Here is a 14,757-nt window from a genome sequence, read left to right as displayed (position 1 = left end):
ACTCAATGTGTCCCCAGTACCCCAAATGCCCAGTATCCCATGCTCCCAGTACCCCATGTGTCCAGTACCCCATGTGTTCATAGTACCCCATGTGTCCAGTACCCCATGTGTCCCCAGTACCTCATGTGTCCAGTACCTCATATGCCCAGTACTCCATGTGCCCAGTACCCCATGTGTCCTCAGTACCCCATGTCCTCAGTACCCCTTGTCCCCAGTACCCCATGTGTCCAGTACCTCATGTGTCTCAAGTACCCCATGTGTCCCCAGTACCCCATGTGTCCAGTACCCCATGTGTCCCCAGTACCCCATGTGTCCCCTGTACCTCATGTGTCTCAAGTACCCCATGTGTCCCCAGTACCCCATGTGTCCAGTGCCCCATGTATCCCCAGTACCCCATGTGTCCCCTGTACCTCATGTGTCCAGTACCCCATGTGTCCAGTACCCCATGTCCCCAGTACCCGATGTGTCCCCAGTATCCCATGTGTCCAGTACCTCATGTGTCCCCAGTACCCTATGTGTCCAGTACCCAATGTGTCCCCAGTACCCCAAATGCCCAGTATCCCATGCTCCCAGTACCCCATGTGCCCAGTACCTCATGTGTCCAGTACCCCATGTGTCCAGTACCCCATGTGTCCATAGTACCCTATGTGTCCCCAGTATCCCATGTGTCCAGTACCCCATGTCCCCGGTACCCCATGTGTCCCCAGTACCCCATGTGTCCCCAGTATCCCATGTGTCCAGTACCCCATGCCCCCAGTACCCCGGTACCCCTTGTCCCCAGTACCTCATGTGTCCAGTACCTCATGTGTCCAGTACCCCATGTGTCCAGTACCTCATGTGTCCAGTACCTCATATGTCCAAAGTACCCCATGCGTCCAGTACCTCATGTGTTCCCAGTACCCCATGTGTCCCCAGTACTCCATGTGTCCCCAGTACCCCATGTGTCCAGTACCTCATGTGTCCAGTACCTCATGTGTCCCCAGTACCCCATGTGTCCCCAGTACCCCATGTGTCCCCAGTACCCCATGTGTCCAGTACCCCATGTGCCCAGTACCCCATGTGTCCAGTACCCCATCCTGGTCGTAAGAGTAGACAAATAAGGTGCAGTTGATCACACTCGGGACGTCGTTGATGGCGTGACAACGTGCTCCGATGCCGCGGATCGTTTCTGCTGCTTTCAGTCATCATTTGTTTCTGTTTGAGAATCGAAAATTAACTGACTGTTAAAGTCCTTGACTTTTTATGGTCAGTTATCTCCCTTACCTTAGTATGGAATGGGCATTTGACTTTGTTTATTTCAGCATGTGTTTGTCTTGGACTAACAACAACATTAATTGTAGAGATGCACGGCTAACGAGTGTTGAAAAGCAGTTTTAGCGGTTTTCATCCAGGAATTATTTTTTTTTAAATATTGGAAAAAGTCTTTGACCAAGCTGATGTTCTCCATGTAAAGACAGTACCAACGTATGGTAGTAATACCAGTACATCACATCAATTTTATTTTTTTTAAATTTTAAATTGGGGGGGGGGGGGGGGTTGCCCTGCTAGTTTACTTGATGATGCCAAAAGTCCAAATCTTGCAAGGGTATAAAGAAAAGGGGCTATTTGACGGTCATCTGAACATGTCTGATAATGTTCATACAACTATTACAAAGTCTTGCGACCCGTGAAGATCGGGGTAGTGAAAAGGTCTTCAGGAACCCACGCTTGCCGTAAAAGGCGACTATGCTTGTCGTAAGGGGCGACTAACCGGATCGGGATCAGGCTCGCTGACATGGTTAATGCATGTCATCGTATCCAATTGCGTGGATTGTTGCTCAGGTGCATCCCACAGGATGACCCCACGTCCTGCTACAACTGCATGCGTGCCGAGGTGCACAATATATTAACGCTATTCCTCGTGCACTCACCGTCTGACGTCTCACACACACACACACACACACACACACACACACACACACACACACACACATATATATATATATGCCAGTTTTTATTTATCCTAGAATCGTGTAATATGTTTTAGAAAATAAGCAAACACGAACGCCGAAGCGAACTTTCCGCCATATTGGAGAGTCTTTACAAAGTCACGTTTCACGTATGCCGGTTATGAGACGCCGATAACATCACATATATTTCACACACAGCTGCGACACATACATCCCTGAATTACGCACACATTTCGGCATCAACTTACAACTTGTCTTTGTCATAAATATAAATGGTCTGGTTGTAAACGAGGGAAATAAATCTGGTTTGAAAACGAACGCTGGCGTCATAGAGGAAAATCGATTTTCTTTATTTATGGCAAGTTTATTTTTCCTAACGAATGTGTAACGTTATACATATGGATACAAATACATTTGATATATATTTTTGACGTTCAGATAATAGGCAGCATTTTGTCCGCACAGGTTCCGAAACGAATCTTGTCAATAAAGTTATGTACACTATTTACAGGTAAGTTTGTGTCCTCTTTCAGTCCTACTCTTCCGATGGTTTGCATGGCAGACCATGGCAAGGGCAATAAAACGTGTCATGCGTCCGAAGCACGCGCACTGGACAACAATACTGTAAGTGCACCCAGTGGTTAAGTCATGATACATGCACTGCCCCCATTGTACGAAAGACAGTGATGTGCATTGGGCCAGTTCAGCGGGCTGAAAGTGATGACACACGCAACATGTTTCGTCATCGGATATTGGCGAATCCTCACTGTCACTGCTGTATAGTAGATTAATCGCACCGGATGGTCCCGCTGCTGGCTCGGTGGTACTTTTATGTTTCTTTTGAGATTGTGCAGCTGATGTATGTGACTTTGCTGGTCGTTTCTTGGTTGGTACTGGCTGTTTAGAAGTTGAACTTTTAACATAGTTTTTAACTTGAATTTCTATCTCTGGTTCAGTTATGGCGTTGCCGCTAACGATCTTGTGGATAGATCTACGTGGTTTTCTTTGCTTCTTCTGAATGACGGGAAGCTGGTCAACAAAGAATTGGGTTTGGTCAAAGTTAGTGACGAGATTTTCCTTCTCAACGTTAGGGTTGGAACGTGGGCTGTGTATGTCGTCAGTAGCTGGTACTTGCTGCGACTTGTCTTCAACGTGTGATGCGTGGATAAAAGCAGCTGGTTGGAATGCAGATTTATCAATCATATCTGGCGAAAAGGGATAGATTCCAGACTTTCTGAATGCCGACTGCAAGTGACCAGGCGTTAAAGCAGCAGAATATGCCCTGCATGCTACGGAGGCGATGTTGTAGATTTTTGTAAACGGACCGAAACATCCCACGTCCATTGGCTGCAAAATATGACTTGTGTGAGCCGGGAGGACAAACAACACAATATTGTGATCTTTTGCCCAGTCTATCAGAGACGGAGAAATGTGCGACTTGTGGCCATCGTACAGAAGAAGCAAAGGTCTATTCGGCGTTGCTGGAGATGCATATCGAAGGAAATGCCTGTCCAAGTAATCTTGGAATATAACACCATTTGACCATCCCGATTCAGAAACAGTTCCGTCACTTCCCGCTGTACAGCCACTGCGCATTCTAGCACCCGGAAATACAAAGAAAGGTGGAATAAATGTGCCCAGAGCATTTCAACATCCCAAAAGTGTGACGACAGACGATCTCTCCGAAGAAATCTCGTAGGCCACGGAATTTCTTGAGCCAACAATTTTCGGTGCGACATGGGACTGGTTGATTCCTTTCTCGTCTATGTTACAAATTGCTTCTGGTCTTGATTGGAAACCGTATTTTTCCATAATCATGGCAAGTTCATCAAAATATTTGTTGATTCATTCCTCTGAACTTGCTTTGGCACGAACTTCCGTGAGAGACTTGGCACTTCTAACTTTCAACTCCGGCCATCGCTCCAACAGACCATATAACCACTTGACAGATAATGGATGGGACAGGTCACGTTTTCCTAACTGACAAGCAAAGTTAGACCCTAATTGGACAACCTCTTTCCTGGTATATCCGTATCTGATGGATGCCATGTATGTTACATGGTCAACAAGTCTAGTTTCCTGCTCCGCATCAAAAATTGGAGTTGCACCTGACTTGACAAGTGTCAACATTGATCTTGCCTTTTATCCTGTCTCTCAGTGTTTGCTCGGGTACAGAGAAGTTTAATGCCGCTCTATGAACTGCAACTTTATTGTTTTTGACTTCCAAGTAAGCATTAGTCAAAGCTGTAGGCGATTAACTTTTGTATCCCTGTCGCGAAGGCGTCGGTGAACCCTATGAAAATGAAAAAAAGCTATACGAGATGGCCCGAAAATGTTTCCATAGATTTCTAATTTTAACAGACGGCAGCACCTCAAGTCACGTGACTTATTTTTATTGACATCTAGACAAGCAGACGACGGGAGATGAGAAGGATGGTGCTAACGGTATATATTTTATTTGATGTTTTGTAAATATGAAATTTGGTATTAGTGATCTAGGGCTATTTATCTCAGTGTTGGACATTTGGGTTTTCTGTACTTACGTGCAATGCAGCGATTCGGAACATTTTTGTCAGCAAGGCGTGGCAGTGTGTGTACATCAAAAGTACCGCTGTGTGACGTCATACGAGACTTAATTAACGAGATATCATGATAATTACCGCGATCCACGAATCAAGGTTATCCACGAATTTAGGTAACGGTTCTGTATATCTAATAAATAAATTACCAATATTTGTTTCAAATGAAATCTAACATAAACGGTCCAAAAATGCAGGAAATAGCATGCCCCCAACCCCTCCTAGCTGGCTCGGTCGGTTCACGCCCTCAATAAATGTGGGTTTTTTATTTATTGAGGGCGTGATTTTAAAATTGGCCTAGTCGCGCCCCTAGATACTTAATACTTAATACTTAAATTAAGGCAACACCTCCTGGTGACGGAAGACGATCCGAAAAAACACACCTTTGTCGTATCGGTTTTCATCAACCCCGAGACTATATATACCGGTATATGACCTCTGAGCAACCATATGCAACCATATGCTTGTCGACTAACGGGATCGGGTGGTCAGGGTCGCTGACTTGGTTGATGCATGTCATCGTATCCCAAATGCGTAGATCGATGCTCGTGATGTCAATTTTTGAAACCTGAGTACGGCGATGAACGTATTTGGAAACTCCCAACGAGGCCTGAGGTGCGAGGAGATTACAAATAGTTTCCTGTCTAGTAATGAGAATAGTCGCTTCGCAGTCTTCCACAGAAACTAGTTTAGTGAGTTGCTGTTCTGTCGAAGGTTCTGCATAGCGTTAACTTGCAAGTAGGTATTGTCTCCATAGCCAAACATTTCTTTGTGACAACACGTACATTATAAAGACCGTTGTGTTAGGCATCGTTGTTAAAGCGTATTTCTTATAGAATTCCCCAGTAATCTAGCAATCGTAATATGTTGTCTCAGTAACTCAATTCTGTCCAGTTTTCGATCACAACACACCCAACCGTTTTGGGTCCGCTTGATTTCGTTCTCTATTCAGTTTGTTTGGCATAATGGCTATATTGAGAGACCGTGGGTTACTTCCCATAGCGTAGGCCCAAACAGTATTGCCTGTTTTCACTGATCCTCTATGACAAAAGGAGAAAACTAAATAACCTTGGCACCATTTTGTAAAAAGTAAAACGAATTTATCAAAGTATACCCACGAAGGGATCCATTTATTTGCACTTTGTGCATTATGTGGTTTGAACATAAAATAACACATATTTTTTTTTAAATAACAAAATCATATTCATACAAAATCATTTGATAACTTTCATACTGATTTATAAATATATTCCTCATTTCTTAAATTTATCTCGTGGTCAAAAAGGGCTCTTGTCATACTGTTTCCTTCATGAATCCTGTATATTTACACAAAAATCAAGGAGTATGTATAAGAGGGAGTTCGCATAAATTGGATTTACCTATGTTACAGCTATGAATCACCACCTTGTCCTGTTTTAATTCGTTTGAGTTCAGAGCTTCAGTGCATTTAAGCATGGGGCTCACTTAAGGCCTGTCTTTTATTTTGTACATATTCACATATGTACACCACTTGGCAATGATGGAACTTATTTTTACCATTTCATTACCTCGATGATACAACAGTTTAACAAAAATATGTGAGTAGCCAACAGGACATGAAGCCTCAAGGTCAACACTGAAGGCTACAAATGTAGTCTCCTGCCATGCGGTCATCGTATCCCAATTGCGTGGATCGATGATCATGATGACAATCTCTGGATTGTCTGGTCCGGACTAGATTATTTACAGACCACTGTCATATAGCTGGAATATTGCTGAGTGCGGCGTTAAACAAACAACAAACAAACAAAGATCGTGCAAGAGGCTCAGGGAACCTATTTTACATGTGTCACGCCAACGTGAAGTGGAAGGGGGATATAGGAATGGGTGCCGTTCCCAACTCTTGAGACCTGCAGTGAGTACCCAGTTAGGGTCGAGTAATATGGGGTCGGATACCCAGGTAGTAAATTTGGCCTTACTGCTTGCACAGTTTTGAAAGATTGTGTTGTGTCACGGTTCTGTAAGCAATGAAATATCCTGCATTGAGAAGTGTGCAGCTCGTCTCAGAGACCAGTGAGGCTCTGGTCAAGTGGGAAGTAGGTGCGATATATATTTTTTCTTAATTACGGACAGGTCAAACTGGTGTTATATGCTACTCAACGTTTCATAGGGATATATATGTCATTCTATTAGCTATACATTTGACAATTTATGAGATTCAGTTTTGTGTGTCATGGAAAGATAAAATATACGCCTATAAAAAAGTGGAGTAGTGCATATTATCTGCTCTTCCAGATTTATTGTCCTATTCTTTAGGCACTGAGTATGCAGGTACTTGTTTCATGATTTATCAGTGTGTGGCATCAAGAATGAAAGTCAACAAGTCTTTGTCGTCACCCTAATGTTCAGAGTTTAATACTTCGGGGGTCAAATACCGTAGCAGAAGACATAAAAGACCCTAGTACCTGCTAATTTGAATCACTAGGATCAGAGACCATATAATAGAAGAAGAATTACCACTCAACGACCAGGTGTTGGTTTAGGATGACTCTTGGTCTGAATAGAATGACAGGGATGTTACCGCTACCAAGCCGTCGGTAATCATGGTAATACCTCCCAAAAAGTTTCACTCAAAGAAAAAGATAGGAAATGAGAATATGACGGCTGTCTAAGAGTGTAGGTTTTTGAGGGCGTGTGAAGAAAAAGCTGATCTGATATCAAAAGTATTTTGTTTTAAAAATCAGTTAATATATCTCATTTTATGCTACAATTGTAGAACTGTTATAAATAAACAAATATACCAAATCTACTACAAATGCCACAGGAAACTACGATCCGGTAAATTGCACTGGAACTCAGGAAGTGTGAATATAACTCATCCAGATGCAAGGAAGACACTTATATATATCTCCAGATTTTCTTCATATCATATCATAATTAAATCCAGGCTAGATTTACTTGCAAAAATGCATCGTCTCCGGCTGGCGTAAATGCTTTACTATTAGCCAGAAAAAAATGACGCCATATTAATGTCTTTATTTCATGTAAATTCGATACTATTTTGTAATGCTAATAGTTCCAATGAATTAAGAATACACATTAAACTACGAGCATTGTTAAATCCGACAATACATTTCGCAAGTAATCAAATGCTATTGGTTAATGCCTGTTTGGGGCTAGCAGTGATAAGGGTATTTGCCGGAGCGAGATATGTTTTTTTCAAAGGGAGGCTACTGTTAAATTCCAAAGCAAAGATGACAATTGTAATTGTAATTGTAATCGTTGTTTAATATTACCCAATTAGTTTGATATTTCAGCATACAAATAATTTTGTTTTTCAGGTATAACAATATAGCTTCAACAAGCATGGTACCAGATATATACTAGTACATGTATATCGTAACCTGTGGTTACATTTGTAGTTTTCTAAATTGTTTCATCATGGTTTTCTATTTATATCTGATCCTATATATTCCTATTACTATTAAAACAAAACAAAACATCACAAACTCTGATATATGTAGATGTATTTATCATAGAATAGGACAATAGACCATCTACATATTTTACTGAATGACCTTCGACCTTGTTTTCTTGAACTTCTCTCCCGACAACTGCCGATATAATCCTTCTTGTTTCTTGGCATTTACAAAGCAAAGGATAATTTCATAATACAAATATTTCATAAAACAGATTTTTATATTTGTATGATGTTTTCATTGTTGTGTAAATACACAAAGTAAGTAGTACCTTCATCATATTTACATTATTATGATTGTGTTTAGGCCCAGATCATATAGTTTATAATTAGGAGATAAACATACCGTGTTTTCAATGTAGAGCGAGGTTACCTGTAGATTTAACCACGCTAAATTGAATTTGGAACCAAATCTTTTAATATCAATAAAAATAAGCCACTTTGTAGAATGTTTTAAAAGATATATGCGGACGATAATCACAGACAAAATGCATGTTATGTCGTCTGCTAAATGGCATTTCAACTTAAAATATATGACTAAAATATGGATTTGCGTAAAAAATCATACAAAAATAACTACCGATCGTACCTAAATAACTTTGGTACCTTTGTCTGAAAGCGTGCGAAAATTAAGAGTTGTGGTGTAATTATTTAGGAAAAATTCAGATTTAGTCGCATTTCTGGAGTCAAAATCAGAAATTTCGCAACCGCCCCAGATTTGTCAATGACACTAAACCAATTTTTAACGTATCTCCTTTTATACACCTTGGTAACCAAGGACTTTCATTGCGAATTAGTGGCCGTTATTGAAAATCACAATATGCAATTTTGCCGATTTTACATGTACGCCATTTGTACTCTCTCAGACAAAGACAAAGCGTGATCACAGTCATCAAATACAATAACAACGACATGCTTTAGGCCACCAACAAATCTTAGGTGTAATGTTGACAATGTTAAGAAATACATGAGTGTAAATATGTGTTGTGACATTTATCTTTTGCATGGGAAAACTAGGCGACAACGATGATTGCAGTGAACACGTTTCTGCTCGCTTCCGGACAGGCTGCACACTACAAGCCGTAGCACTGATAGTTTCGCGCATAGGCTAGAGGGCCATCCCTCTATTATATGGTCTCTGTTAGGATCCATCTTTTTGAAATTTATTGTTTTTAAGACATTAAAGATTGGCCACAATATTTCTCTCACAATAATAAAATGAATACAACACTTTAATTGATTTTCTTTTGTTAATTGCAACTGTTTCATTAATTTAAAACTTTAAAACTGGGCTATGTGTCCCACACCTCCAGACCCTCGTAGTCATGATGCATGTCTGGATATGATATGAGCTTATCAGCTTATCAGTCACCTCTACAGAGCCATAACATTAATTATAAGTTATAAATAACATGAATTAGTAAATTTTATTATTCCATTTTGGGGACATTTTATCAATATTTGGGCAGGCTTGTTCTGAATGTGTTGTTAGCGAGCACCAAGATCTGATTTTACTGAGATTGGTCACAACTGTCTCGGTGACTTTTTCCCTTGAATAATGATTGTTATTCAGAAGGAGATACTTTGATTATACAATGACCTTGGATATGTATGAAGGTCTTGATGGTATACTTTTGTATTTATTATATGTGCACATGGATTGAATGTGTTATCACTGAGGAAAGGTCAGAAGCCTTATGGATAAGCTGTTGGCCAATTTCATGACACATTTTAGGCTAGGAGTTGGCACTCACATTAATTTCTAAGGCGCCACGATTCGCTGTGCAGAGATGTGTCCCTTGGGCACGCCAGAAACCTATGATTGTGGGTTCGTGGGTTTCACCGAAGTAGTAAAGGCCTGAGACCTGCATCACTTTGGGCTTTCCCCCCACATTAAGCTGACACGCCGTGATATAACTGGAATACTGTTAAAAGCGGCGATAAACCCAACTCATTCACTCATGATTGACAGCTGATGTATGGCAGTAAACAGAACAGATAACATCATGAGACACACATGTACTAGTGGGTTGTACAGCGAGGGGCACCAGATGTTAGCTTCACGTGATGTACTTTTGCGGGCATTCAATCTTGTAGATAGGAAAAAGCAGACAAAAGGATGTCATGGAAAAATGTGTTTAATTCTAAGGAGCATGTTTGTGTCAGTGGCTGCATGTATGAAAACTAACTCTAGTAAGACAGAGATGTTTAACACCATATCGGGTGTGCGACAGGGCTGCGTCCTGAATCCACTACTTTTCATTTTCTTTATAAATCAACTTGTTGATGCTATTTATGAGAAATGGGATATTTGTAACTCAAGAAGTTAAGGATGTACTTTTACTTCAATTTACTGATGATATAGTTATGTTTTTTTATACAGTGAATGGTCTACAAACGCAACTGAATGCTCTAAAGCAGTTTTGAGACACTTGGGGGCTTCAGCTAAACCTAGACAAGTCAAATATAGATGTATTAAGAAATGGTGGTATAGTTGTGCAAAAGGAAAAGTGGTCGTTTCATAATGTAAATATGAGAGTTGTTTCCTCTTATAAATATTTAGGTTTAATGTTTTCCCTGCGGTTAAATTGGTCAATGGTCTGCAAAACACTTGCTGCTCAGGCCAAGAAGGCGCCCAATCTATAAACAATTTAAGGAAAACAAGCATGTTACATTTTCAACAGCCGGTATACTTTTTAATAAAAAAATATCACCAATTCTTGTACAGTAAACTACGGTTATAACGAACACGCTTATAACGAACTGACGTATATAACGAACTTACTTTGCTGGTCCCGACTGTTTGCTGTAGTCATGCTGTCTAAATGCTTATAACGAACTACGGTTATAACGAACTAAAATAAGTAGTCCCTTTGAGTTCGTTATAACCGTACTTTACTGTAATAGGATAGTACCAGTACAATCTGTCAGTGAATGATGCCACTCTTCACAACACATTTAGGGGGCACGGATGGTCCAGTCGTCTAGGGCGCCGCGATTCGCTGTGCAGAGTTGCGTCCCTTGGACACACCAGAAACCTATGATTGTGGGTTCGAATCCCGGTTCGCCCCGATTATGTGTCTAGGTTAGACCTGCATCACTTCGGGCTTTCCTCCCACATTAAGCTGACACGCCGTGATATAACTGGAATACTGTTAGCGGCGTTAAACCCAACTCACTCACTCACAACACATTTAGGACGACCTTGGCCTTTGTGAGACATTTAATGTGGTAGCAGACTCGATACATATTTCTTTGTTTGTCGTTTAACGCCGCACAGATTTGACGCAACAGGTATTTTGAAGAATTGAAAAGGTTCATGTGTCATGTTTTAAAAGATTTCTTGCTGTTTGAAAGTTTGCTTCAACTAAAGCTGTACGAGGGGAGATTGGGCACTATAATATATTTATCCAATCCCAGATGAAAGTAATTAAATATTGGATTAAACATATACATATGTCACTTACCCTTACCAGATTTACTGGTTGCTAGGATGTTTAGATAATAATGGCAAACACACATGGGCATCTTATGTCAGAACACTCATTATTTTCTTGTGGTCTTTCCTGTTTGGATTGCCAAAGATATTGGGGATAAGTTTTCATTTGTTTCTACCTTTAAAGAAAGGCTCGATGTTATTTTCATTAAAGACTGGTCGGAAAGTATTAGATCCTATTACTTTCTTTCACATAATGCTTCCATTAATCTGTGTTTGAACCTGAGAAATATTTAACTTAAAAGATAAATCTACTCTAATAGTGATATGTAAGTTTAGAATCTCATTACATTGTTTAAAAATGCAAGATATTAGGAAGAACAAAGACATAGACTACATAGGTTACGAGCTGTGACAAAGATTTTTCATGCATATATTGTGCATTAAACGTTGTGTCCGAGCCGAGAATTCAAGGCAACGAAAACCGAGATGTCATTTGACTTACATTACACGCGATCGCACGAAACAATGGAAATAATAACTTAGATGTAAGTTTGATTACTTCTAGATATATTTTTGTTGATTTTATTTATCACTTTGTATAATATATTTAAAGATTTGCTTAAAACGTCTTTATTTTGCTCTTTGACATGTTCGATGCGGACCCGTTGTCAAAATGTGTGTCCGAGAATTTTATTTTCAATAACATCGCAGGAAATAGTGAATAATTTTTTAATTTATCGATAAAAAATGATAAATTGAAATGGAATACGTATTTCAGACATTTAGAAATGTGACAGATTTAATAAATGAATGATATTACAGGTAGATCTAGGTCCATAAAAATATATACTATTTTGACGTGACGTGAGATAAACACATATTGATGATTTGAGATTTGCCGAGCGCGCTCCCCCGCCTCGCCCTCGGTTAAACGGCTCATCGTCTATAACGCCCACCAATTATTTGGACCCCATTGGAAGCGTTGTAGCGAGGGACCACTGTATTCAAATATTATTTGTACATATTGTAAATCTGGGTCCATCGAAGACGAGGTTCCATGTTCTGTTTATCTGCGATGCCTTTACTTCCCAAAGAAACATATTTGCCATATTTTGAAAATACATCCGTAAATCTCTAAGTAATGTACAATTTACTCAACTCAAAGACGCACATACTATTATGTCAGTAACCATCTTTATCAAAGATTTCTAAGATTTGTTAATTTAGCAAATGTCCTGTCAGTCATGTGTCTACCAACTTTTTTCCGTTCATTCAAATGTACTCCAGGCCACAAGGCCGAAAAACTGAATAAACATGTCTGTCTGTCTGTCTGTCTGAGGGGCGGTCGGGTAGCCTAGTGGTTAAAGCGTTGGCTCGTCACGCCGAAGATCCGGGTTCGATTCCCGACATGGGTACAATGTGTGAAGCCCATTTCTGGTGTCCCCCGCCGTGATATTGCTGGAATATTGCTAAAAGCGGCGTAAAACCATACTCACTCACTCACACACTGTCTGTCTGTCTGTCTGTCGAATCCATTCACCCAAAACAGATACCGTATTCGACTTAATAAGCGCCCAGGGCTCTTATTGGAATATTATTCTGGTGAAAAAAAACAGTTGAAAGATCGTAAATTTCGTGGTTTATGCTGACAGCCTGAAATGTTTATATCCAACAGATATATTTTTCCAGAATTTAATTGTCCATAATTAGGGGTGCATATAACACACGAGTGCGTATTATAATACGCGAATAAATAAGTCTTGTGTACATTGATCACTCGGAAGGGGTGCTAATTATAGGATTGTTCACTAGCCAATATATTAGCAAATATTGCCGTGGGCGCTTATTAAATCGGGGCACTAATTACGTCGAATGCGGTAATTGTCCCTTCATGAATGTCATCTGCTTTAATGTTTCTGCTGCAGCATCCTGTGAGGTGAGATGTTAAGAAGCCTGACTCAGGTTGTCGGACAAGTGGTCCGGTCAGGTCTGGCAGAGGTCAGGCTAATAAAACATGCACCAGTTACAAGTGTTGTAATCTGCAAAGTAAGTTGTGTGGAGGATAGTATCGTTGTGTTACCTTTTCGCATTCACATTTGCTTTCTGTTTAACCACCTGTGGTCTGGCTTCTTCATAACACAGTTGGTGGGTGTTGGTGCTTTTTGATATCATTTGTAGATAGTGTTGTGTTGTGTGTGTACAGTGGAATCTAGCAATCGGTATTAGAAAGACTTTTGATTTCTGTCAAAGAGTGACATCTCTTGGTGTCTCACACAACATAGAGTCAGCTTCTTATTAGTCACTGTTAGTTTAAGCATCACGTTGATATGACGTGAGACTGTGGAAACCGGGACCGCAAGGGCACGTCAGAGCACGGGACTATTTGTTTACATCAATGATTATACATCTGGGCCCCGTTCCACAAACCGATTGGAGCACTACGACTGTCATAAGCCTTTGTTAAAGAATGGGAGTTACGATCATCTTGGAGGCGCTGCGATTCACTGTGCAGGGTTGTGTCCCTTGGGATTACCAGAAACCTATGAACGCAGGTTTGAATCCTGGTTCGCCCTGATTATGTTTCTAGGTTTGTCAGCACCATACCCATGCTCGTGGGTTGCACCGAAGTTGTAAATGTGTGAGACCTGCATCACTTCGGACTTTCCTCCCACATGAAGCTGACACACCGTGATATGTTCAAAGTGGCATTAAACCCAACTCACTCACTCACTCACTCACTCACTCACTCACTCACTCACAGAAAATAAGGCATTTATATAACCAGGCATCAATCTCACTGAACTATGACCTCCTACTCTGATACAATACCTGTTTGGGTCAAGATCTGATGACACCACAGTAGCAGGTCACATTATTTAAAACCCTTGGACCACCCCATCGAAATGAACGATTGCATGGGTTCTTGAGCCAATAAGATGTCAGCTCTCTAAAACAATTCTTCTACATTTCTTTACCACCTTGATAGTACACCTGTATGGGCGTAGATGCTATGGCGTTCAGAAACAGCAGGATGGTTAAATTGTCCACAATATAATAGTGCAGCTTTTCATTTTTTGCAATCTGAACTCTTTGATTATATTTGTTTTTGAGATACAAAAATATGGTATGCTTGTCTGAATCTTTTGCTCACATGACTGAGAATTTCAAAATAGATCATGGCAATAAGTGCTTGTATTTTGCATATAGTTTAGTCAGTTGTATTCAGTTTTATTCACTTTAGTCTGAAATTAATTCGAAGAGCTTTCTCCTACATCTTGCTGCCAACTGTTGTTTAGGATAATTAATATGTCAGGACTGTTTTGTCATTATAAA

At 40.4% G+C, this 14,757-nt stretch overlaps 2 protein-coding genes across 4 annotated transcripts in view; one reads left to right on the top strand and one right to left on the bottom strand.

The window, feature by feature from the left end:
* Positions 1 to 2,168: 2,168 nt before the first annotated feature.
* Positions 2,169 to 4,659, bottom strand: LOC125377077. Its single transcript, XM_048389971.1, has 2 exons — positions 4,493 to 4,659; positions 2,169 to 4,242 (listed from the first exon to the last, which is right to left on the bottom strand). Exon 2 carries the CDS (start codon positions 3,543 to 3,545, stop codon positions 2,451 to 2,453), a length of 1,095 nt encoding a protein of 364 aa, XP_048245928.1. The 5' UTR covers positions 3,546 to 4,242; positions 4,493 to 4,659; the 3' UTR covers positions 2,169 to 2,450.
* A 378-nt stretch (positions 4,660 to 5,037) lies between these two features.
* LOC124151941 (kynurenine aminotransferase-like) overlaps positions 5,038 to 14,757 on the top strand; it is a 37,746-nt gene continuing 28,026 nt past the window's right edge. The window contains exons 1-2 of one of the 3 annotated variants that reach the window (XM_048389223.1): positions 5,038 to 5,143; positions 13,350 to 13,470. In XM_048389223.1, coding sequence (XP_048245180.1) covers positions 13,366 to 13,470 — 105 coding nt within the window. In that variant the 5' untranslated portion in view covers positions 5,038 to 5,143; positions 13,350 to 13,365. Of the gene's footprint in view, positions 5,267 to 13,349; positions 13,471 to 14,757 lie in introns of all 3 variants that reach the window. The other 2 variants (XM_048389224.1, XM_048389225.1) reach the window with 2 other exon arrangements.

This window comes from Haliotis rufescens, unplaced genomic scaffold, assembly GCF_023055435.1.
Source record: "Haliotis rufescens isolate VD_foot unplaced genomic scaffold, xgHalRufe1.0.p SCAF_8, whole genome shotgun sequence".
NCBI lineage: Eukaryota > Metazoa > Mollusca > Gastropoda > Lepetellida > Haliotidae > Haliotis > Haliotis rufescens.
Note: the sequence above shows the minus strand (reverse complement) of the source record. Positions and strands in the feature narration are given on the sequence as shown.